At 54.3% G+C, this 20,380-nt stretch overlaps 10 protein-coding genes across 10 annotated transcripts; 5 read left to right on the forward strand and 5 right to left on the reverse strand.

Moving 5' to 3' along the window:
• Nucleotides 1–209: 209 nt before the first annotated feature.
• On the forward strand, nt 210–1,381 carry BO95DRAFT_469282 (putative short chain dehydrogenase/reductase; the record flags this gene model as incomplete). The annotated part of the gene is made up of 5 exons (XM_025589432.1): nt 210–300; nt 359–407; nt 472–537; nt 601–1,041; nt 1,105–1,381. 5 exons carry the CDS (start codon nt 210–212, stop codon nt 1,379–1,381), a joined length of 924 nt encoding a protein of 307 aa, XP_025436412.1.
• Nucleotides 1,382–2,270: 889 nt separating this feature from the next.
• Nucleotides 2,271–4,014, forward strand: admA (ADAM family of metalloprotease ADM-A; the record flags this gene model as incomplete). Its single annotated transcript, XM_025583227.1, has 3 exons — nt 2,271–2,800; nt 2,900–3,340; nt 3,411–4,014. Coding segments are annotated over 3 exons (1,575 nt in total), but the record flags the coding sequence as incomplete, so codon positions are not given.
• Nucleotides 4,015–4,129: 115 nt separating this feature from the next.
• BO95DRAFT_376887 (bZIP transcription factor) lies at nt 4,130–5,089 on the reverse strand (the record flags this gene model as incomplete). Its single annotated transcript, XM_025583226.1, has 2 exons — nt 4,130–4,917; nt 4,984–5,089. 2 exons carry the CDS (start codon nt 5,087–5,089, stop codon nt 4,130–4,132), a joined length of 894 nt encoding a protein of 297 aa, XP_025436414.1.
• A 1,711-nt stretch (nt 5,090–6,800) lies between these two features.
• On the forward strand, nt 6,801–8,223 carry BO95DRAFT_488881 (FAD/NAD(P)-binding domain-containing protein; the record flags this gene model as incomplete). The annotated part of the gene is made up of 1 exon (XM_025590531.1): nt 6,801–8,223. The coding sequence occupies one exon, from the start codon at nt 6,801–6,803 to the stop codon at nt 8,208–8,210; it is 1,410 nt and encodes a 469-aa protein (XP_025436415.1). The 3' UTR covers nt 8,211–8,223.
• Nucleotides 8,224–8,352: 129 nt separating this feature from the next.
• Nucleotides 8,353–10,783, reverse strand: BO95DRAFT_488889 (glycoside hydrolase; the record flags this gene model as incomplete). Its single annotated transcript, XM_025590532.1, has 8 exons — nt 8,353–8,783; nt 8,859–9,365; nt 9,426–9,568; nt 9,619–9,651; nt 9,713–9,789; nt 9,850–9,933; nt 10,011–10,524; nt 10,651–10,783. 8 exons carry the CDS (start codon nt 10,781–10,783, stop codon nt 8,394–8,396), a joined length of 1,881 nt encoding a protein of 626 aa, XP_025436416.1. The 3' UTR covers nt 8,353–8,393.
• Nucleotides 10,784–11,868: 1,085 nt separating this feature from the next.
• Nucleotides 11,869–12,674, forward strand: BO95DRAFT_425900 (uncharacterized protein; the record flags this gene model as incomplete). The annotated part of the gene is made up of 2 exons (XM_025584727.1): nt 11,869–12,181; nt 12,238–12,674. 2 exons carry the CDS (start codon nt 11,869–11,871, stop codon nt 12,672–12,674), a joined length of 750 nt encoding a protein of 249 aa, XP_025436417.1.
• Nucleotides 12,675–12,803: 129 nt separating this feature from the next.
• Nucleotides 12,804–14,363, reverse strand: BO95DRAFT_34935 (NAD(P)/FAD-dependent oxidoreductase). Its single transcript, XM_025582013.1, has one exon. It carries the CDS (start codon nt 14,157–14,159, stop codon nt 12,933–12,935), a length of 1,227 nt encoding a protein of 408 aa, XP_025436418.1. The 5' UTR covers nt 14,160–14,363; the 3' UTR covers nt 12,804–12,932.
• A 143-nt stretch (nt 14,364–14,506) lies between these two features.
• Nucleotides 14,507–16,412, forward strand: BO95DRAFT_486631 (putative C6 transcription factor; the record flags this gene model as incomplete). Its single annotated transcript, XM_025590464.1, has 3 exons — nt 14,507–15,374; nt 15,430–15,719; nt 15,761–16,412. The coding sequence occupies exons 1-3, from the start codon at nt 14,544–14,546 to the stop codon at nt 16,410–16,412; spliced, it is 1,773 nt and encodes a 590-aa protein (XP_025436419.1). The 5' UTR covers nt 14,507–14,543.
• A 311-nt stretch (nt 16,413–16,723) lies between these two features.
• Nucleotides 16,724–18,173, reverse strand: BO95DRAFT_448378 (uncharacterized protein). Its single transcript, XM_025587831.1, has one exon. It carries the CDS (start codon nt 18,126–18,128, stop codon nt 16,818–16,820), a length of 1,311 nt encoding a protein of 436 aa, XP_025436420.1. The 5' UTR covers nt 18,129–18,173; the 3' UTR covers nt 16,724–16,817.
• Nucleotides 18,174–18,924: 751 nt separating this feature from the next.
• On the reverse strand, nt 18,925–20,347 carry BO95DRAFT_34959 (uncharacterized protein). Its single transcript, XM_025582014.1, has 2 exons — nt 19,463–20,347; nt 18,925–19,401 (listed from the first exon to the last, which is right to left on the reverse strand). Exons 1-2 carry the CDS (start codon nt 19,980–19,982, stop codon nt 19,166–19,168), a joined length of 756 nt encoding a protein of 251 aa, XP_025436421.1. The 5' UTR covers nt 19,983–20,347; the 3' UTR covers nt 18,925–19,165.
• Nucleotides 20,348–20,380: the final 33 nt, after the last annotated feature.

The following is a 20,380-nucleotide window of genomic DNA, read 5'->3' on the forward strand; positions in this document are numbered from 1 at the left end:
GCCCTTGGAACCCTAACCATCCAGAGTCTCCGAAGCGGGATCAGCTGCGAGCTTGACAGGGGACCCAGTTTGACTCGAAAATGATAAAAGGCCAGTTTGCTTGGTCGTTCCCATTCCTTGCGCCTCATTCTTCATGTTACTTTTTTCAATCCACAATAAGCCCTGATCCTCGTACGCGTCCTCCTCCACCAGCCAAGCGTCAATTCGACATGACTCCTTACGTCCATACCGGGCCGGTCAACTGCGACCAGGGCTTTGACACCGGCAAACTGAGAGACAAGCTAGCCATTGTCACAGGAGGTACTTGGTCCAGAGACCTTTTCCTTGCCCGGCCATCTCTGAGCTAATGAACGAACAGGTGCTAGTGGGCTGGGTGAAGCCTACGTGCGAGCGCTGGTTGCTGCCGGGTGGGGACAAGCCTGAAATTCCTTTCTCATCATTCAGAGTCAGCAGCTAAACCTCGTACACCAGGGCCTATGTGTGCTTCGCCGATATTGACCGAAATAAGGGCAAACAGCTGGAGCAAAAGCTCGTCCGGTATGCTCCGTCCGATCATTTTGGCTCAAGGATTGTCTGTCTCTGACGGGGAGTCGCATTCAGAACCAAGTTCGTTGCCTGCGACGCTAGTCGTTGGGCTGATCAGGAGCAACTATTTCACGAGGCAGTGACCTGGTCCCCAACCCGCCGCATACACTACGTGGTGGCAAATGCCGGGATCCATCGTCCGGACGAAGTCTTCCTGCAAACTCCTCTTGCCCAGGAACCGTCCGAGCCGGATCTGAGTATCATCGACGTCAACATCAAGGGCCCCTTGTACACGGCAAAGTTGGCTGCGCACTATTTCATCCGCCAAAATGGCACCACACCCACCCATGAGCAGGAGGATACCTGTCTGATTCTTATCGGGTCAGGCGCAGCTTTCCTGGACTGTCCCCGGGGACCGCAGTACAGCGCGAGTAAGTGGGCAATGCGAGGGATCATGCATTCGCTGCGGCGGACCACGTACTACTACGGATCGCGCATCAACGTGATTTCTCCCTGGTAGGTTGCAAAAGCGTGCATGTTGTTAATGGCGTCATGGCGTCAGCTAATATATGGCGCTAGGTACGTTCGAACCAATATCCTCTCGGAGGAGGCCTTCGCCCACGTCTCGAATACCGGGGTGCAATTCGCCACCACTGAAGATGCCGGGCAGTGTCTACTGCGGATACTCAGTGACCCCACTGTCAATGGTCATTCGTTCTTCGTCACGGCGAGAAAGTGGGCAGCCAGGGGCTTCATGGACCTGGATTTGGAGGATTACCCGGGAAATGCGCTGCTCGGGGAGATCCAGACCGAGCAGATGCTGAGTGCGCCGGTGTCGGCGGGTTTGTTTGTGTGAATAGGCGTCTGTCCAGGGTCTTTGCCGAACAATAAAGATGTATGGTTCACCATGGATACATTATGCATTGCTTCTTTGGGAATGCCAATCCGTGGGGGGATGTCAGCCTGTTTCATGATTACCATGGTAGACAAACGATAGAAATGAGGAAAATGAGTTCAAGTGGGGCTCTTGGCGTAAGCCGGCTGCATTAGCGCCTTACCTTATCTCTCACCGAGATTCCACCGAAGACGGAGGCACATCGCCATATGCTGACTCTGGGATGCAGCCATGGTACGGAGACTAGGGCACTGCCTCTCGACGCCCTCAACGCCCATGAGCACCGCTTGGCAGACGCGACTGGGAACTTCTAGCTTGCATCACTATCAAGCACCCTCTAGGCTGTGATCGTCATATCTGGTTTGTAATCAATACGCTATCTGCTGAGAGTCGGAAAGATACTGGACATTTCAAAAGGAGGCTGTGCTTAATCCTCAACTGGGCCTTTGATACCCGTGCTTGGCGGCGCCACGACTCAGTGAGACGGCTTACGGTATCCGAAGTAGAATCCGAAAAAATCGGCATTGATTAGCATCAACCACATTGTTTGTGTACAAAGAATAGTGTTGCCTAAGCACTTTGCTTCACATTGTGATGACTGCAAAGCAAATGGCCGTCCCAAGTAGGGTTCCGCAGTCACCGCGCCGTTTTGTGATCTAGTTTTGCTATCCGGCTTGATGCTTTAAGAAGGGGCTTTGAGATGTTGAACAAGTCAGAGTCTCAATCCATTTTCGATCAATCATGTTCCATCGCCTTGTCCTCTGTTTCCTGTTCGCCGTATTACTTGTTCATCAGGCCACAAGTGAGTGAACAGTCGCAAACCTGCGTCGCTCGAAGCCGGCTAACCTGACTAGGTCACTCGACCCACGTCCCCAGAGTAGAACGTGCAGCCCGAGTGAAAGAGATTGACCTTCATTGCCTGTCGGGGGATGCTAGTGTAGCAGAACAATTGAACCTTACATTCGCTATTGACGGATATGATAGCCGGGTCCGACTGCAGCTGGAGCCCAATCGTGCCATCATCTCAAAAGATGCCCGCCTTCATTATCTCGATGGCAGTGGAAGGCTCAAAGAGGTTCAGTCCTTTGCCGACCACCAAGGAAGAGTCTTCCATGGCGATGCCTGGGTATCTTCCACCAATAGCTCGTGGCATTCAGCTGGCCGAGCCCGTGTATATCTCATTCGTGATGGAGACAGCCCGTTGTTCGAGGGGGCTGTAAATCTCTTTGGTCAGTACTATAATCTTAGAGCCATCACCAAGGTGGATGGCTTGGTTAATAGCTCCTTGACGCACGTGGAGATTACCGCGCCAGATGCAGCCCTAAACCAGTTGCAAGACTTATCTACAGGCACGGTGCAGCACACTCGCGCTTCTGAAGAGTTCACCGTCTTGGCATCAGCAGGAGTAGTGACGCATAGCCGGATTTCCCTGCGCCAGTACATGGAAAATTTCGACGAGCTGCTCCAGCACATAGGCAGCACCGCCGGATGTCCCACCTCGCGAAGGATTGCTCTCATTGGCCTGGCCACGGATTGCACCTTTCGAGAGGCGTTTGGTTCGAGTGAAGAAATGCGACGAGTACTAATCAGCATGGTCAATGCAGCTTCGGAAGTGTTTGAACAGACTTTCAACGTCTCTCTTGCCATCCGGAACCTCACCATCAGTGACGAAGCCTGCCCCGAGCGCGCTCGCGAGACCACGCCCTGGAACGTACCGTGTTCCGCGGGGGATATAGACTGGCGTCTCCGACAGTTTGCCTCCTGGAGAGAGTCCCAAGATGGGGCAAATGCCTACTGGACGTTGATGACGAACTGTCCCACCAACAATGTGGTGGGTGTGTCTTTGGTCGGGGGGCTGTGCAACATCAATCAAGGTGCCAACGTCGTGGCGCGCACTTTGAATCAATGGCAGGTCTTTGCGTGAGTGTTTGATTCCTGCTTCAGTCCGCTGCTAGTCCGATCCAGGCTGACGGTTCTTTGATCTCAACAGCCACGAATCAGGGCATATGTTTGGAGCGATTCACGATTGCGAATCCCCTGCCTGCTCTTCGTCTCGCGCGCAATGCTGTCCCCTTTCCTCCTCCACATGCGACGCATCCGGTGCATATCTGATGAACCCGTCTTCCTCTTCTCGACAGATCACATTCTCACCCTGCAGCATCGGGAACATATGTTCCTTGATCGGCAACCGACGGGTGCAGACCTCGTGCCTTGCCGATGGGAGCGACCGCAACCTGACTATGATAACACCAGAGGGATGCGGAAATGGTATCGTCGAAGAAGGGGAGGAGTGCGACTGTGGTGGACATTGTCAGGAGGACGCCTGCTGTGATGGGGCCACGTGCCGCTTCCGGGAGGGGGCAGACGCTCGGTGTCGGGGGAATCATGGAAGTCAATGTCAAGGCGACAGCTGTGATAATCGGCAGTCAACTGACTCGTGGTTTGATCGCTACTATTCGCTGGTAATTGGACTGGTTTCGGGGATCGGAGGAGGGTTAGTTCTTGGGGTGTTAATTGTCTTGATCTGGTGCTGCAGTACTCCTCGTCACCGCGCGGTGTCCAGAAAGCGTGCGCCCGTGGCAGCCCAGAGGTGATCTGCGTCGCACAGTCCAAAGGCAGAAGAAACCTCAATGGCGATATTTATTCCTGCATTAGCTCTAGGGATGGCAATAACGTTGATTCTGAGCGCATGATGATTGGTCGTTGTAGCTAGGTGGCTAGCTGGCTAGATGGCCATTGTAACCCTAACTGGTGCCAACGCAGCGCAGGCACTCCTCTCTTTGCCCGCCACCAATTGGTTGAGACGAGCAGTTCGGGCGATCCCACGAGTAGCCAGCGCCATTTGCGCACGAATTCCTCGGTTGCCTCCCAGTTCCGGGGATCCCACGGCGTTCCCCAGACCACGAGGGAGGCCCCCGTATTGTGAGTGTCCCAGAAAGCCATCAGATCCCGGCAGAGTTCATCTTCGTCGAGCCGGTCTCCGGCGAGAATCATGACATCGCGCATCCGGGGGAAGGGGAAGAAGTCCAGCCAGGGATGATGAGGCACGAGGCGCTGGATGGGGGTGGGCTGGAGACTCGGGGGGATTTGTGCTTCCGAAGAGCCCGGCACCGACAAGTTAAAGATGGACAGCGCATCGTCCGGCTGCATCCAGGCTGGAGTCATGCCCAGGGCGCGGATGTTCTCATTGATGGCGCGGTGGACATTCAGGCGGCGAAGACTGACCAAGTGCTCAATCTGAGGACTGCCCAGCCGGAAGCTCTGCTGAGCAATTGCCTCAAACTGCCGCCGGAATTGCAGGGCGCCTTGAGGAACGAGATGGCAATCCAGATCGTTGTCATTGGGCTCATCGGGTGAATGCGACCGTGGGGAGTCTGTTGAGTGGGCGGTGGTGGTGGTGGTGGTGATGTTGCGGGCCTGGACCAAGACATTGAATGTAGACTCAGTAGTCTCGCCTTCTGATGCAGAGAATTGATTGATTGCTTTCTGCTTCATGCCTGAAATTCCGGACAATGCAGGTGAATAGATGATCATCACGTTAACAAAGGTGATACTTTACATACGGTAGGCGCGCTGATTCAATCGGTTCTGCAGACGGCGTCGTTTTTGTCGGTCGACCACTCCGGTCCAGTCATCCTCAGGGACCCAGAGATGATTCTGCTGAGGCATCTGCGCCAGAATGACAGTAGTCGAATTGTCGGACATCATTCAATTGTTGGCGATAGTTGATAGTAGCCCAGCCTAGTAGGCGAAATTGACACCCGTGACGAGGGAACAGAGAAAAGCTGCCTAACTTAATAATCAAGTGACCGGAGGCGATAAATTAAGCAAGTAGGCGGGTATTAGGTAAGTTGCACTGCCCGGACCCTCCCTTGTCTTGTCTTGTCTTCGGCAGTTTCCCGGCCAGTACCGTAACTTACAATTACCTCTGACACAATAAATACGATAATGCAATTTTCATTCACTGGGTCGGGTCATGCATGGGTCTTGGGTCGTCTTTGATTGCAAACTATCTTTTTTCTCTTTCTTTTTTTTGTATGCTCTCCTCCGTTCCTCTTACTCGTGGCGATTCGGAATGGTGATGCTCACTCCCGGAAAGCGCCTGGCAAGCTCATCCAGGATGATCGTCGCATCCACCGCATACACAGTCCGCGGATTCTCCGCTGGACGTGGGCCGGCTACAATTATCGCTACGAGAGCCTCAGATTCTGCATCCACCACCCATGCGCCTAGCAAGTCATGATATGGAATCGAAATTCTCATCCGGTAGGCACTGACAGGGCCTACCAGCAGGTTATGAAGTTGTCCATACTTGGTCACTCGAAAAGTCACTGGCTCCAACCAGGAGTCCCACAGCAACCCAATCAACCGGCGGGTTCGGTAGTATGGGATAAACCCTCTCCAGAGCGAAACGGGCCACTGCGGCGTCAGCACCTTATCCGGGGTCATATCATGGTACCAATAGTTGGTCCAATGCTCCGGCTTGGGGCCCAGATTTACCAGGGCCCAGCCTTGCTCACGGCTCCAGAACCGGGGGTCGGGCTCCGCCTCGTTGGCCCGGTCCGGTGGAGGGCCGCCGATGTACTGCTCGGTCTCGACGCTATAGATCGCGCTACAGGAAAAGACCGGCGGCTGAGATGGGTGGCGGCGATACAGGAATGGGATCATGCTCGTTAGCCCGTAGTGGGTGCCATCGATCTCCAGGATGCCCCCGATAATCCCATACCGCGTGGTCTCGGACGACTGTCCAACGCGGTAGTAAGTCCCAGAATAAGTGGCTGGAGGAGCCTCAATCCCTGCCTCCCTCGTTACCTCAGCAAGTGCCACAGCAATTGCCTCACGCATTTCCTCACTCATTGTCTCACTCATTGTTGTTGCGCTACAGTGCAGAAGAGGGAGATGGGGCTATTGGTGGCGATGCTGCGCCAGGCATTCAGTTGTGCCCAGACTACAGGGTTATATATCTTTTTAGGCGACGTGGAGACCCACTCAACCACTCACTCCTTTGTACCCTTTCTTCAGCTTGCTGGCTGGTGTTCTTCTTTATGTTCATAATGACTGGCGTAATCTACTGGGGATCTGCGACAAAGTACGAGTGTGGCTGGTGCGGGATGGCTGGCCCGTTGTGTGATGGTTGCAGAAATGACACCATTGAAGAAACCCCCTAGGTCTTATCACCCCTCGCAAACATGAGGAATTGGCCATTAACCTGCCATGCTAATCATGTCAGGATGCAATGGCGACAGGATGGATACCGTTGACGTTTGGTGTTGTTGTTGTGGTTTTCCAACACAAGATATCCATATATATATGAGTACTTCGTGCATCATCCCGTTTAATGTCGCGTGCAGCTCGCAGTATTTCAAGTCAGCAGCCAACAATGCCTCCCCGATTTCGTCGCGTGGCCGTGGTCGGCACTGGTCCTTCAGGACTGTCAGCTGTCAAAGCTCTCCATGATGAAAACACGTTTGACACGATCCGGGTTTTTGAGCGACGCGACCGTGTTGGGGGCATCTGGCACTACGATGCGACTCCGGATCCCTTCCCTAGCCCTAACACTCTTCTCGATGGTCCCAACCCAGCCCCTTCGGCTCTCCCTCAATTCACCCCTTCTCTGCCAGAGAACCCCACTGCTCGCACAGGCATCTATGATCACCTCGACAGTAATGTCGGAGCTAAAGCCATGTCCTTCACCCACACTCCATTTCCCGAGGTCAACTCGGCCCTCTCCATCAGACAATTTGGACCCGCCAATGCCTCTCGTCCATTCCGCGTGGTAGCCAACTACATCGAGGACCTGTTCCAGCCCTACCTCCATCTGGTCTCGCTCCGGACGACAGTCGAACGGGTGGAGAAGATCGCCGAGGAATGGAGACTCACCCTGCGGAGATCCGGCCAACTCTACCGCGGGGTCCCTCAAGACTACTGGTGGACTGAGACCTTCGATGCCGTGATCGTGGCGACGGGGCACTACAACGTCCCCAACATCCCCGAGATTCCCGGGCTGACGGCGGCGTCGGAGGCGTATCCGCGTGCCTTGGAGCACGCCAAGGCCTTTCGGAGCGCCAATGACTACGTCAACCAGCGCGTTCTGGTGGTGGGAGGCAATGTCTCCGCCGCAGACATCGTCACCGAAATCCACTCCCTCGTGGCAGGGCCGCTGTATCTCAGCCAGCGGGGGTCCAACCCCGTCCTCGAACCCGCCTGGACGCTTCCGAATGTCCAACGCAGACCCACCATTGCGCACGTCTCGACCACCGAGCAAGGCATTACCGCGCACTTCACCGATGCCACCTCGCTGACCGTCGATAAAATCATCTTCGCCACCGGCTACCGAGCCTCCTACCCCTTTCTCCTCCCCGACCCTGTGACCCCGAACAATCGGGTGGCAGGCTTCTACCAGCACATCTTCAGCATTGCCGACCCCTCGCTGGCTCTGGTGGGACAGGTCCGGGCGGCTATTAGTTTCCGCATCTACGAGTATCAGGCCGTCGCGGTGGCACGCTACTTCGCCGGTCGGTCGAGGGACCTCCCGACTAAAGCGGAGCAGGATCATTGGGAGTTCAAGCGCTTGCAAAGTAAAGGAAATGGAGTTGGCTTCCATGAGATCAAGCCAGATTTCAAGGAGTATTTTGACTTTTTGGTGGATCTTGCCGGGGAGGGAGCCGGATTACCGCCGTGGGAGGACCGGTGGGCGGAGGAGGCGTTTGAAATCTTGCAAGCCAAGGAGGCCTACTGGAAGAAGTTGAAGGCTGGTGAAAGCCAGAGTGGAGTGAGAGCAAACCTGTAGATAGCAAGTTGTAGATAGCAATACGGTCAAAATCTCGTGCATGATCAGACAAGGGATTGTTTAGGCCGCTCGCGGGATTATGTCCCTATCAAAACATTTGATATTCCCAGTGCTCATCCCTTCTTCCAAGCTACTGCATGTTCAGGCTCCAGTACGTTCAATATAATCGACCAACCCGATGCTTCACGATACTGCGAGAACGGCAACCGCCCAGGCCGGCAAATTCACGGTAAAGCTGCCACGACCCGTCACAGTCGAGGTGGTAGGAGTAATCGACACGTCGTGCGGATAATTACTCACGAGCTCGCCGCCGGACAGTAATTCCAAGGATCCTTTGGTGGTTCCCGCAATATTGACCGTCACGTTCTGGGCCGTCGACCCGTAGTTCGCCAGCTTCACATAGTAGACTTTCTCTTCAGACATAGAAGCGACCCAATAGACAGGTCCAAAGTCTGCAGTGCTTGTGACGGGGAGGATAGTGGTCCCCCGGTTGGTAGAGAACAGCTTCTGCACATAGAATGAGGTTGAGCCGGTGATGGAATCAGGGCTAGAATCGAGACCGAAAAGATCCGGCTATTGCGCGGAGAGACGTTCCATTAGCCACCGTGGATACATTCGATGGGAAAGGACGCATAGAATAATACTTACCGACCACTCGGCCATGTCAAAATGCTCGAGCAAGGGCGCAAAACTCGCCATCTTGACAACATCGCTGTTGCGTTCCAGACCAATCATGTACACGGCTTCGGCACAACTGCCCTGCATGTAGCTCCAGTAGGTGGTGCTCCCATCATTTCCAGTCGTGCTGGCGTATTCCCCAACTAGAAGGGGATGCTCACGAGAATAGTTGTCAAACTCGTTGAAAAGGGCGACAAAGGAGTCGGGCGAGAGATAGTGGTGGATATCGGTGTAGGCCCCCTTGGGCAATGTCGCCGGGAGGCAAGAGCTGGAGGTCGTCGAGGCAATGATAATCAAATCGGGATACTGGGCATGGATTGCATCGTAGATTGCCGTGAAGCGGCTGGCGTAGGTGCTACATCCGCCTTGCACGTTGTCTTCATTGCCTACCTCGATATATTTCACTGGCCAGGGCTCCGTGCGGCCGTTCCTGGCCCGGAGCGCACCATATGTCGTCGTCGTAGAGCCAAGCACGTACTACAGTAGCCCTCAGAGTCAGTCGCTCGAGTGGAGTGAGTTTCCATGTTAACGACATACCTCAAGCTCGTTGAGGATATCATCAATGTACGGGTCCAATGCTGAACCAGAGATGATACCTCCCCCCAGAGAAAGACCTGCCCAGACGGCAAGAACTGGCTCCATTCCCATGTCTTCACACCAGTAGAGATACTCGTCGAGGCCTAAAGGTTGGATGAGCATAATTTCTTCCGTGTAGTGCTGAGGAACGTACCCAGTGCGTCGGTGTTTGCGTAAGTCCAATCGCCTGCAAGCCATTAGATAGATCTCCAACTGTGTGCTCATAGGACGAAGGAGATGTGTCATACCTTGGCGACCTGGTCGATTGACAACAGCGCCAATAGTCTCATTCCATTTCCACCGATTGCTGGGACTAGCTCCTTCACTGTGCAGAGGATAGGGCTCAGTACCACAAAATAGCCCGGTTCGCGACCGTTGAACCTACAGATTATTGCCTCCCGGGAAACGCAGGAAGGACGGTTTGATCTCCGCAAGAAAGCTGGCAACGTCATTTCGCAACCCGTTTTGTCTGCACAGCAACAAGATAGTCTGGTTAGACAATGGTCGAGCTGGAGTGTCGAACTACTGTCCACTAGGTAGACTCACCGTGACTTGTATGTGGGTGGGAAAAGCTGCACCAAGCCGAAATTGAGAGACTTTCCAGCCACCTTCGTAGCATCAAACCGCAACTGCCACTCATTGTCTGCATCGGCAGACTGACTAGATTTGAAGCTCGTCTCGTAGGATGTGAATTTGCTGGTAGTACTTTTCACTGTGATGTTGTGGTCTGCATAGACGATCCCGCTCGAGGTTCCCACGAGCCGGAGATTGATAGTCCCCGAGTAGGCGCCTTTGATGTAGAACGAGTTGCTGTACGTGGTAGCCAGAACGGGAACCCCGTTGTAACCTGTGTTGGCAAATCCTACGTAGCCGGCGGCTCCGGAGGGGACTGTGACCTTGAGGGAGGAGGCGATGGCGCTGCTCACAGGATTGGAAGTATCCTGTGTGATGTTGACATTGCCTACGGCGGCATAGGCAGTCAGTCCAGGGCTGGTGCCCTGGAACCCGTTGTTGCGAAGCACCTGCCCATGAATTCCCCCATCGCCTATATTCGCATTAGCTGATGCAGAGAAGGCTGGGAGGCATGATAGATGAATTGGTCGACATCGTACCTGAGTTGTTGATATCCTGAGCAGGAAAATCCGGAATTAGTATGTAGCCGGAGCGCCGGGTAGACTATCATCACTGACCTCAAACATGATGCCGTATAGTAAAGGGCTGGATGCATTTCCTCCAGTCTTAGACACGGTCAGGTCAATGGCCAGTGCCTGACCCGCGAGCCAAGTCACGGCCCAGGCTGAGAGGGAACCAAGATGCATGACGGTGAGACAAATACTTCGGTGCTTTCCGTATAACCCACCGTTAAACCAAACACTCTCCATGGGGCATTGTTGAATATATTCTAATTGGGAGTGCTAGGTTGCGTCCTTGATGTGCCGCGACATGCGAGTGTGACTGACTCTATGCAGGCAAACTTCAAAACCCCGCATGATGGGCAGAGTCCACCGGGAAATTACTCAGGGAAGAGGTTGCAGAGCTGCAAGGTACTTCCAGGCACTGACACCAAATGTCAGGGCATGGGCTGATGGAAGGCGTGATTTATGGAGAAATTAGATTGCTTCCGGATAAGCGAGGATAAATTGAGGGGACCTGCATCGAAGCTGGGAAACAATGGCGAGTCCCCGCATTCCAGCCGGATAAATGCACGCAATCATCGACTATAAGCATAATGTTCCCACTTCCCCTCACGCCAACCCCAGAGCTTAGCCGCAGAGTTAATTACTCCCTCCTGCCTGGCATCCCTACTCGTGACGAGGTCCTGTCGTAGGGACTGCCACGCTTTAGGGCAAAGATGCTCCGTTCAGTCATGCATAGCTCGTGATTGGCACCATCATTGCCGGGGAAGGTTTGCATACATACTTAGGTGTTGAGGCACCAATTCAGTATCTTGCACTAAACTCGGCCCATAGGCCATTAAGGGTCCTTTCAATGATCTACTACTCTATTGACTACTGCTTTGATCTAATGACTGGTGCATGATAGTCAGCAGAGTCGAGTTTAATCAATGATGGATTCGAGCTTATGGGGCGTCAAGACGTCGAGGAGATAGGAGACAGACACAAACCCCGCAGTGGACCGCACACGACCTTGTCTTGCCCCAGTCGCGATGAGCATAAAGCCTAAGTCCATTTTGCGAGCTCGGACAGGTTTGGGAAAGGTGTAACTATGTCTCATCGTAAGTCTCAGCCTTACGTCTATAAGCATTCGAATAGTCAGTGGCCAACACCGCCATTTCTGAGTCATGTCGATAACAAGCCGGAAGGGGGTTCGGGTAGAATCGGAAGGATCCATGGAGTATAAATAGAGAACCATATCAACACTGTACCAGGGGTCATATCGATATATGCTATCAGAAATGTCTGCTCGATTGATCCCTCGCTCGCCCTTTTTCCACTCCGTCCTTCACTCCTCCTCGACGGCTGCGGTGCGCCCAGAGTTTCTCACTTCACTCAGTTCGTCCTATGCCAACCCACGCCAGCACGTCATAGGCACCGACTGCATCACCCAGACGATTCCTGCCTCCGCTGTAGCTGGCACTAGTGACGAGCGAGTCCTCGCACTGTTTACGAGCGGCTTTTTTGGTGGCTTCGTTTTTGCCCCGGAGTGGCTGCTGCTGACAGCTGCTGGGGGAAGAATTCTACCCGTGGGGTACACCGGTCCGTATCTCCTGAGCCAAAGCATGGGAGAGCTCATTAATGAAATGATAACCCAGGCTTTATGAGAGAGGGCCACACAGCCCAAACCCTCTGGCGGCGGGCGCATGTCTCCGACTCCCGCCTTCATCCCGTGGGCACCTGCTTTTTCGGCACATTTATGATTCTAGACAAGCACATTGCAGTTGAGTCAGAAGTGGCTGAGCCCGGTCGGCGAGCTACTAGTTGGATTGACTACGGCTTTGGGTCGGATGAGTCCTCATTCGCGGGCTGCCACCGATTCCAAATCACAAGAATCGAAGGTAGTCGCGGGGAAGGCCCGGGCAAGACAGACCCAAGCGCCGAAAGCCAGGTGCAGATTGAGCTCCAATCGTTCCAGTGCAACCCGCAGAGAAACGTTCCTTTCGGCTCTGGAATTCTGAAACAGTTCCATTACCAGTATGCGAGGTTGCTCTTTGCCAATGGAATCCAATCCGTATTACTACGGGGAACCTGAGCACTCCCTCTGATGACTGCATTTAATGCCTACGGCTGGTCCGAGGAGCTTGTATATGGCTAGGAGTTCGGCCTTCTTTATCATTGTGTGCAGTAGCCCACCCCACTCTAATTGACGATTACCCAACATCTTGGAGTTTCGGTATAACTAATCTTGAGATCATCCTATCTTACTATAATTACACGAAGCTACTTGACAAAGAACATGAATAAGAAATCAAGCAAGACGATTTGTCGTGACAGAACACGACACGCCCCGTCAGACAACCTGAAGAATCTGCTGTAGCAACTCGTCTGAGCCGGGACCGACTGGGTTCGCAGCCCGTAGAGCTTCATCACCATCCTCAGGTGGGTAGATCAACTTCTGGTTGATGTAGCACTTGACGCGCTTCGCCACTTCCCCGGACATCTGGACATGCCGCTCCCAGCTACCCGAGATCACCGCACCCCAACCGCCCAAGTCCAGACAACACAGATAGGCTGCTTGGGAGTACTTCACCATGGATTCAGCGAGAAGATCTGCTGCGGCATTATGACCCGCTACCCTGCCCAGTTGCAGGGCATGCTGGCAGGACATCAAGGCATAGTGCCCTTCACTGTCCGCCATGGCGCACGCAGCATCCCCAGTGACAAAGATATGCTCGGCAGACGGGGCACGAAGCCATTCATCAACGAAGACTCGTGCGAGAGGGTCTTTGGGGCCCGGGATCTGCTGAGTGAGGGGCGTGGCCCGAACCCCAGCGGTCCAGATGGCAGTTCTGGTAGCGATGCGTTCTCCGGACATGAGGGCAACTCCGTCAGCATCAACGGCCTGGATTCCTGACCCCAACCGACACTCAACCCCGACCTCGCCTAAGGCTTGCGCGATGACTGGACGCGGTCCCGGCCCCAGCTCAGGGCCAAAATCTTCCGCCCGATCAACCAGAATGACCTGAACATTGGCAATATGACTTAGTCGCTTGGGTAGCTCCGCAGCCAATTCGATTCCCGTAAAGCCAGCCCCGCAGACCACCACGGTATCTCGTGCAGGGCTGGGGGAAAGAGACTGGAGAGCGGCAAGATGCGCGTCAAGTTTCGCAGCAGACTCCAGGGAGTCCACGTCAAACGCGTGTTGGCGAAGCCCGCTGATACTTTGCGGTTGAACGACCGAGCTTCCAGTCGCTACGATCAGACGATCATAAGGGACTCCGTGTTGTAATCCATCGATGGACTGCATACGAACGATGCGCGCGTCGGAATCAATGCTTTGGGCGGTCCCCGGGCAGAACTCAATGCCAGTGGCAGCGAAAAGGGGACCCAGAGAGTGGGTCATGTTGCCAGCGTCTGCCTCATAGAGACGGGGCCGGAGAACTAAGGTTGCACTAGGAGCGATGACCAGGACTTTGATGTTGTCGGTCTGGTTGGCGAGGTTGATGAGGCGCTGGGCTGCCAGGGCGCTCCAGAGCCCGGCAAACCCGGCTCCCAGGATGACGATTTTGGCTGGCATGGTGGAATGGTGTTGAATGATTGGAGATATGAGTGAGCTGTGTTCGGTGAGTGGGAGACGATACAAGAAAGCTACAGAGATGCATCGTTTGTAGATTTATAGAGCAGTGGATTCTGTCGACGGGATTCCGGGTACTAGTACTAGGTACCTTAGCATTGATGCTATACACATTGAGAGCAATAGCCATTCAATTGGCGATTCCCCAGGGATTGCCAGGGGATATCCGGGGGGTTCCCGGATACCCGGCGCTAGTCTGCATTGGGCACGAATGCTGAGTCACCCGTATCCCACCCACTTCCCTCCCTCTCCACTCTTCCTTCATCTTATCGATAAACCCATCCATCATCAACATCATCGCCATGTCAAAAGACCTTTAAACTCACCATGAGTTCCAAGGTCACCCGTTCATCGCTCGCATGCTTACCCTGTCGCAGTCGACATCTCAAATGCGACGGCAAGCGGCCCTTCTGCAGTCGCTGCGTCGAAGTGGCTCAAGCGTGCGAGTACACCCGGTCGCGTCGCGGGGGTCTGGACCGCGCTGCGCTGGCGGAACGGCGCAAGCGCTTGTTGGCCGCCGCTGCAAGCGAGACCATCACCAACATCCCTGGTTCAACTACCTCCCCTCCATCCAATTCTTCTCACCCGCAGACGCACATCGGTCATTCAGATCAATCAGATCAATCAGTTCTGCTCGACTTGTACTACCGCCATTTCCACTCTTTGCATCCTTATGCACCACCTCAGGCCCACTTCCAAACTCTCCTTCGCGATCCTAGTCACGAGGTCCGATGGAGGCCTCTGCGTGCCGTCATGTGTTGTATAGGTCATATATATCATGCTCACGAATGGTCCGACCCTTTGGAGGAGCAAGCTGAGACCTGCCTTGCACAAGCCTCCCCACTCGATCCCGTCCTGGTTCCGTCCCGCCTCCTCTACTCCATCGCTCTGTTCTGGTATGGACGGAAGGAGCAAGCATTGTCTCAGAACGAACAAGCAGGACGACTGGCGAAAGAGCTACAGATGTATCAGCCACAGTTTTCAGTCACTCACGGTGGTGAGGATCGAGTTTTGCAAGAGTGTTGGCGGCGGGCGTGGTGGGCGGTCTATGTTCTGGACTTATTCTTCGCAGGCACGTTGGGCACGATGACCTTCGCATTCCTAGATGTTGAGGCCACGGCGGGACTACCATGCGAAGAACATGAATATGAGTCAGGTGTAAGTTGAAAAATTCCATCCATCCTCATCGATTCCTGGACTCAGGCGGGTATAGGTAATCCCAGCGCCCAAGACCCTCCAGGACTTTGACTGCCGCGAGTTCGCCCTCGATGACCCGGTCTTTTCATCCTTCACCTACCTGATCGGTGCCGCGCGATGCGCCGCAATGGCGATTGCAACCGCTCCACGGAATACAGTCAAAGAAGACTCGACCAGAGTCATTCAGACCGCCGATTCAATACTTGACGGGTGGTTGCTGCTCTTGCCTCCGAGCAGGAAGCAGCTCATGCGTAAAAACGGCGAGATTGACGAGCTCATGTTTCAAGCGCACTTGCTCATTCACGTGTAAGCACGTTGCAGAATGCTCTTGTCCAACCCAGATAAAGCTCACCATCCCGCACAAGCGCCTCCATCGGCCTACACCGGCCGTTTTCCGACCTCAAATTCAACCCGGTTGAGGATCTCTCCAGCTGCTCCCGAGACCCACCCCCAGACGCCCCTACCCCCGAGTTAGTTAACGTCCACACGGTCCGGGTCTTGCGATCCGTCGAAGCCCAGGTCCGCCTCTTGGCCCTCCCCGTACAGCAATTCCATCATACCCCATTCGTCACCTGCATGATCAGCGAGGGCGCCTTATCGTTGCTCTCCGCCTGCTACTGCCTGTTGGCTGGCAAGGAGCTGGCCATCGCACGCGACCAGATCCGCATGATCATCGGATGCCTCAAGACACTGGGCACATTGTGGCCCCGGACCGCCAAGAACGTCCGCGAGATCCAGACGATCGCGAGCCACGTGCTTGGTCTCATTTCCGCAACGGCGGCCAGTGTGCGCTCCAGGGAGAGTACTGGCTCGAGTGAGCTACCCAGTCTCAGTCACGGGGAGGGGACACAAGCCTCGGGAACTACGCCAGAGGCCTCAATGTCCGGCTCCGAGTCAGATGTCCTTTTGTCTTTGGACTCTCTGCAAGATATGTGTGGGTGGTTCAATATGGGGGATTTAGATGCGGATCCGTCGTGGGGTCTGGGAATTGGCCTCTAAAACCCAGGTTGGAGGGCACACTTACTGCTGGCAGTAATCTACACTATCTATCCAAAATACACAAATAATACCATCATCGCAATACTTGGGGGGTGCTCGGACCGTCGTCGCTTTGAAGAGGACTAAGACCATTGGTCGCGAGGACGAAAGGGCCTCATTTTGCAGCCACAAGTTCGGACAAGCAGTCTACATAGACTTTCAGATAATGCTTGGTTATGTTCTGGACGGTGTCGATTATCCTTTGCCAGTAACATCCTGCCCTTCCCTTTCTGGCAGGTCAGAATTGTGAAATTATATTAGAACAATAGATCTCGTAAAGGTGAGTCTGACCGAGGTTGAGCACCGGACGAAGCCTAGGAGCATGTTACGTGAGAGCGAATAAATATCGAGCCATCGGAACAGCTATCATAGCACCCAAGCACCAACAATGATAGCAATTAACCCACAGACAGGCATATGCTCGCGATGGCTAGCGGCAGCGCCAGTGAACATGGTCCCAGCAGCGCTGATGGTACTGGACGATCCTTGCGCTGCGGAGGTATACGCCGTAGCTTTAACGGTGGCGAAAGACGATGCTACGGGTGTGCTGACGGGTGATTTCGACGGCGTCGAAGCGTAGGCAGCCGCAACCGAAGATGTGTATGTTGTTTCACTGCCCTTCATGCTTGCAGGTGCCATTGGATTGGGTACGTTCTGTGCCGTGGTATCACCATTGGACGCATTGCTAGAAATAGTCGAGACGCCTGATTCGGATCCAAACGCGGAGGAATCTGGTGCGAACTGGGAGGTGTTTGACATGGAGGCCGAGCCAAGGGTGGAGTCAGGGTTGCTCGGCGCGGTGGTGCCGGTGCCCTTGTTTGAGGCAGTGTAGGGGCGGGAACCGGAGGGAGAGCCGGATGCAGGGTTTGAGTCGGAAGCAGGGGCAATCATAGAGTCGATGGTGGAGCTATGGCTAGAACCTGTGCTAGCGGCATTGTCGAAGGCAGGCTTGGACAAATCCTCGAAAACGGGACTAGAAGATTGGCTGGACGAGGAGCTGGACAGACCAAGTGAAGAGCCGGGCACAGAGTCCGAGGAGGGTGAAGGGGAGCCGGAAAAGGTTCCAGCGGAGAATCCTGCAGAGAGGCCTGCAGATGAACTTGCAGAGGGAAGTGTGGAGGAGTCTGCGGAGGAGTCTGCACATGAATCTGAGGTGGAGCCTAGGATAGAGCCTGAGATAAAATCAACCCCAGCTGAAGACTCAGAGCTAGAGCTCGACGCGGATGGTAGATAATCTGCTGCAGAACCAGAACCAGAGCTAGATCCAACACCTGAGCCGACATTCAAGCCTAAAGTCAAACCATCACTCGAACTAGAGGTCAATTCTGGGATAACTGCTCCAGTTCCAGTAGAGACAGATACAGGCTTGGAGCTAGAAGCAACGTCATCCACGGACGACGTGCCAGCTGCCTCGTAGTGGCTGATTGTGCTGGCCAGGCCATCACCTCCTCGACTTCCCGCGACACTGTCTTGACCAGCTGCAGGCGCCGAATTGTGGGTATAGCGCGATGCGGAATTGGGTGCGCTTGCAGGGTTTGAATCCGTTGCTGCGACAGCCACGGTTGTCTTAGCCGGAATGACCGTGGTCCCAGCCACCAATGTCTGAGTACTTAGGAATGTGGTCTGGGCGCGAGCAGGGCAGTTGGTGACGCTAGCAGCGCACGAGGTAATCGTCATCGTTCGGGTCGTCAAGATTGTGGTGGTATAGGAGCCATCATCGACGACGGCTGCAGTGGCTGCAACGGGACAGATTGTGGTTGAAACGAGAATAGTTTCCGTAGTGAGGAATGTGGTCTTCTTGGAGGCAGGACAGTTAGGGATGGTGGAAGGACATGCAGTGATCGTAGCAGTGCTAGTGGTGAAGACTGTGGATGTAGTCAGGGCAGGCCCAGCAGAAATTGATGTCGTCGCATCCGTGCTCGGCGCTGTCCTAGTAACAGCGGAGCTAGCAGGAAGACCAGTAGGTTGCAGATTCGAGGAACCTGGAGTCACCACTGGAGCCGCGGTAGATTTGCCTTCGGTCAAAGTAAGAGACAATGCAGATGAAGAAATGAGTGGAGGCGCTGATGAAGCCACCACCGACGAGGGCCCGGGAACTGAAACTGGGACAACCACCGGTGTCGTGACAGGAGTGAATGCAGTGTGACTTTCTGAGGCGGAAGAAACGGCAATGCGACTGCGGCTTACTACAGCAGATGAGAACCGAACAGGCGTGGAGGAACGTATAGCAACCGAGGACGCTGAAGAAACGGACATGCCACTGGGACTGGCAATTGGTGACAAAGAACTCGCTGCTGACAACACTGCCAGACCAGGTGAAACGGGCCCAGAAGAAGCAGCAAGAGTACGGCTGGGGCTAACAATTGCCGACGACGAGATCACTGCTGAGGGGCCCGCTGCTGAGGGAATCGCCGCTGAGGAAACCGTCACAACGGATGAGGCGGGCGAAGACGCCGCAACAGCACGGCTAGGGCTAACAATTGCCGACGAGGATATCGCCGCGGAGGAAGAGATGGCAGACAATGAACGCACCGGAGTCGAGCTCGCCACCACTGCTGATGAAGTGGTAGGTACTGGGCAACTCACGGTTTGAATATTCAAGTGGACATTGGCAATTTCCATGTCAGGTAGATAGGTATAATCGTCGGTAGTGCATTGGATGCTGACAAGGATCTGAAGGTCTGAAACCGTGGCATCCCAGCTTCCATTCACCGTCATCCAACCACTATCAGTGGATGAAAGCGTGACTTCGTCATGAATGATATCCAACAGGAGTCCCGAGGCATCATCAGACAACCGGTAGTCGATACTGCAAGAGACGGCCACATCGGAGTCAAAGTCATCTGCCTTAAGCCTCCAAGAAGCCGATGCCACGTACGTTTGCCCAACTTGTGCATCGGCAATCGTCTGGTTGAGTTGGTAGAAGTTATAGTTCGAGCCTGAGACAAACCTAATACGACAGAATTAGAGGAATCATTCTCAATCAAAGGCTGCGTTTTTCACCTACACACATTGACCACCTCCTGGAGCATCATCGTCCACCAAGTCGAGATTGGTACTCCGTGACATGTCTCGCCATACGGTACTCTTGTCGTCGGAGAAATCGCCGTCTTGGACCAATTCCCCGGTCAAGGTGGTCGTGGCAGCTGCACACTGGGAGGTACAAACCACTTCCGGTCCCAAGAACGAGACGCTGGAGATCTGAAGTGTGCTCGTCGAAGCCTGCGAGCAGGTAATGCTCAACCGGAGAGTCGCCTCGGTAGTCGTCGACTGCCATTGTCCCATGATCAAATCCCAACCGGTGGCACTTCCATCCGAAGACCAAACGTAGCCATAGGTCACAAACCGGGAGGACTCTTCAGTGACGGCGTAGACATCCATCTCGCAATAGGGATAGTCCCCGTTCGAGTCTGGCTCTCCGAATAGGTTGGCGTACATGTTGAATTGGTAATACGGACCCTCTCGCAGCGAGATGGGTTGCTCCAGCACGAATCCATTTTGCGCGGTGCTATAGGGTATCTCACTAGGCATTGCACATTAAGCCATGTGGACATGCCAGAAGACGATACTACAGTAACTTACAGATATCCTCCATTGTGAACACCTCCACTGGTCACGATCGAGTATTCGTCCGAGCTGGAGGTCGAGGTCCAGGCCGACTCGTCCGTGAAATCGCCGTTGGCCACTGCATTGCGGGTGACTTGGGTACAGACGTCGATGTCGGTGGCATAGACAGCATCAATGCCGTAACTTACGAGCCAGGCTAGTGGCCACAGAGAATGAGTGAGTTGCATGTTCGATATACAAATGATTGTGGGTGAATGAGAGAATGACACTGGCGACCAAGTTAAAGGAGGGGACTGGCCACAAGGGCCGAAGTGGACTTTGGAAAGGACTGAGACGAAGTCTGCTCAGAACCGTGCAATCAA

The sequence above is a fragment of the Aspergillus brunneoviolaceus genome, assembly GCF_003184695.1.
Source record: "Aspergillus brunneoviolaceus CBS 621.78 unplaced genomic scaffold BO95scaffold_117, whole genome shotgun sequence".
NCBI lineage: Eukaryota > Fungi > Ascomycota > Eurotiomycetes > Eurotiales > Aspergillaceae > Aspergillus > Aspergillus brunneoviolaceus.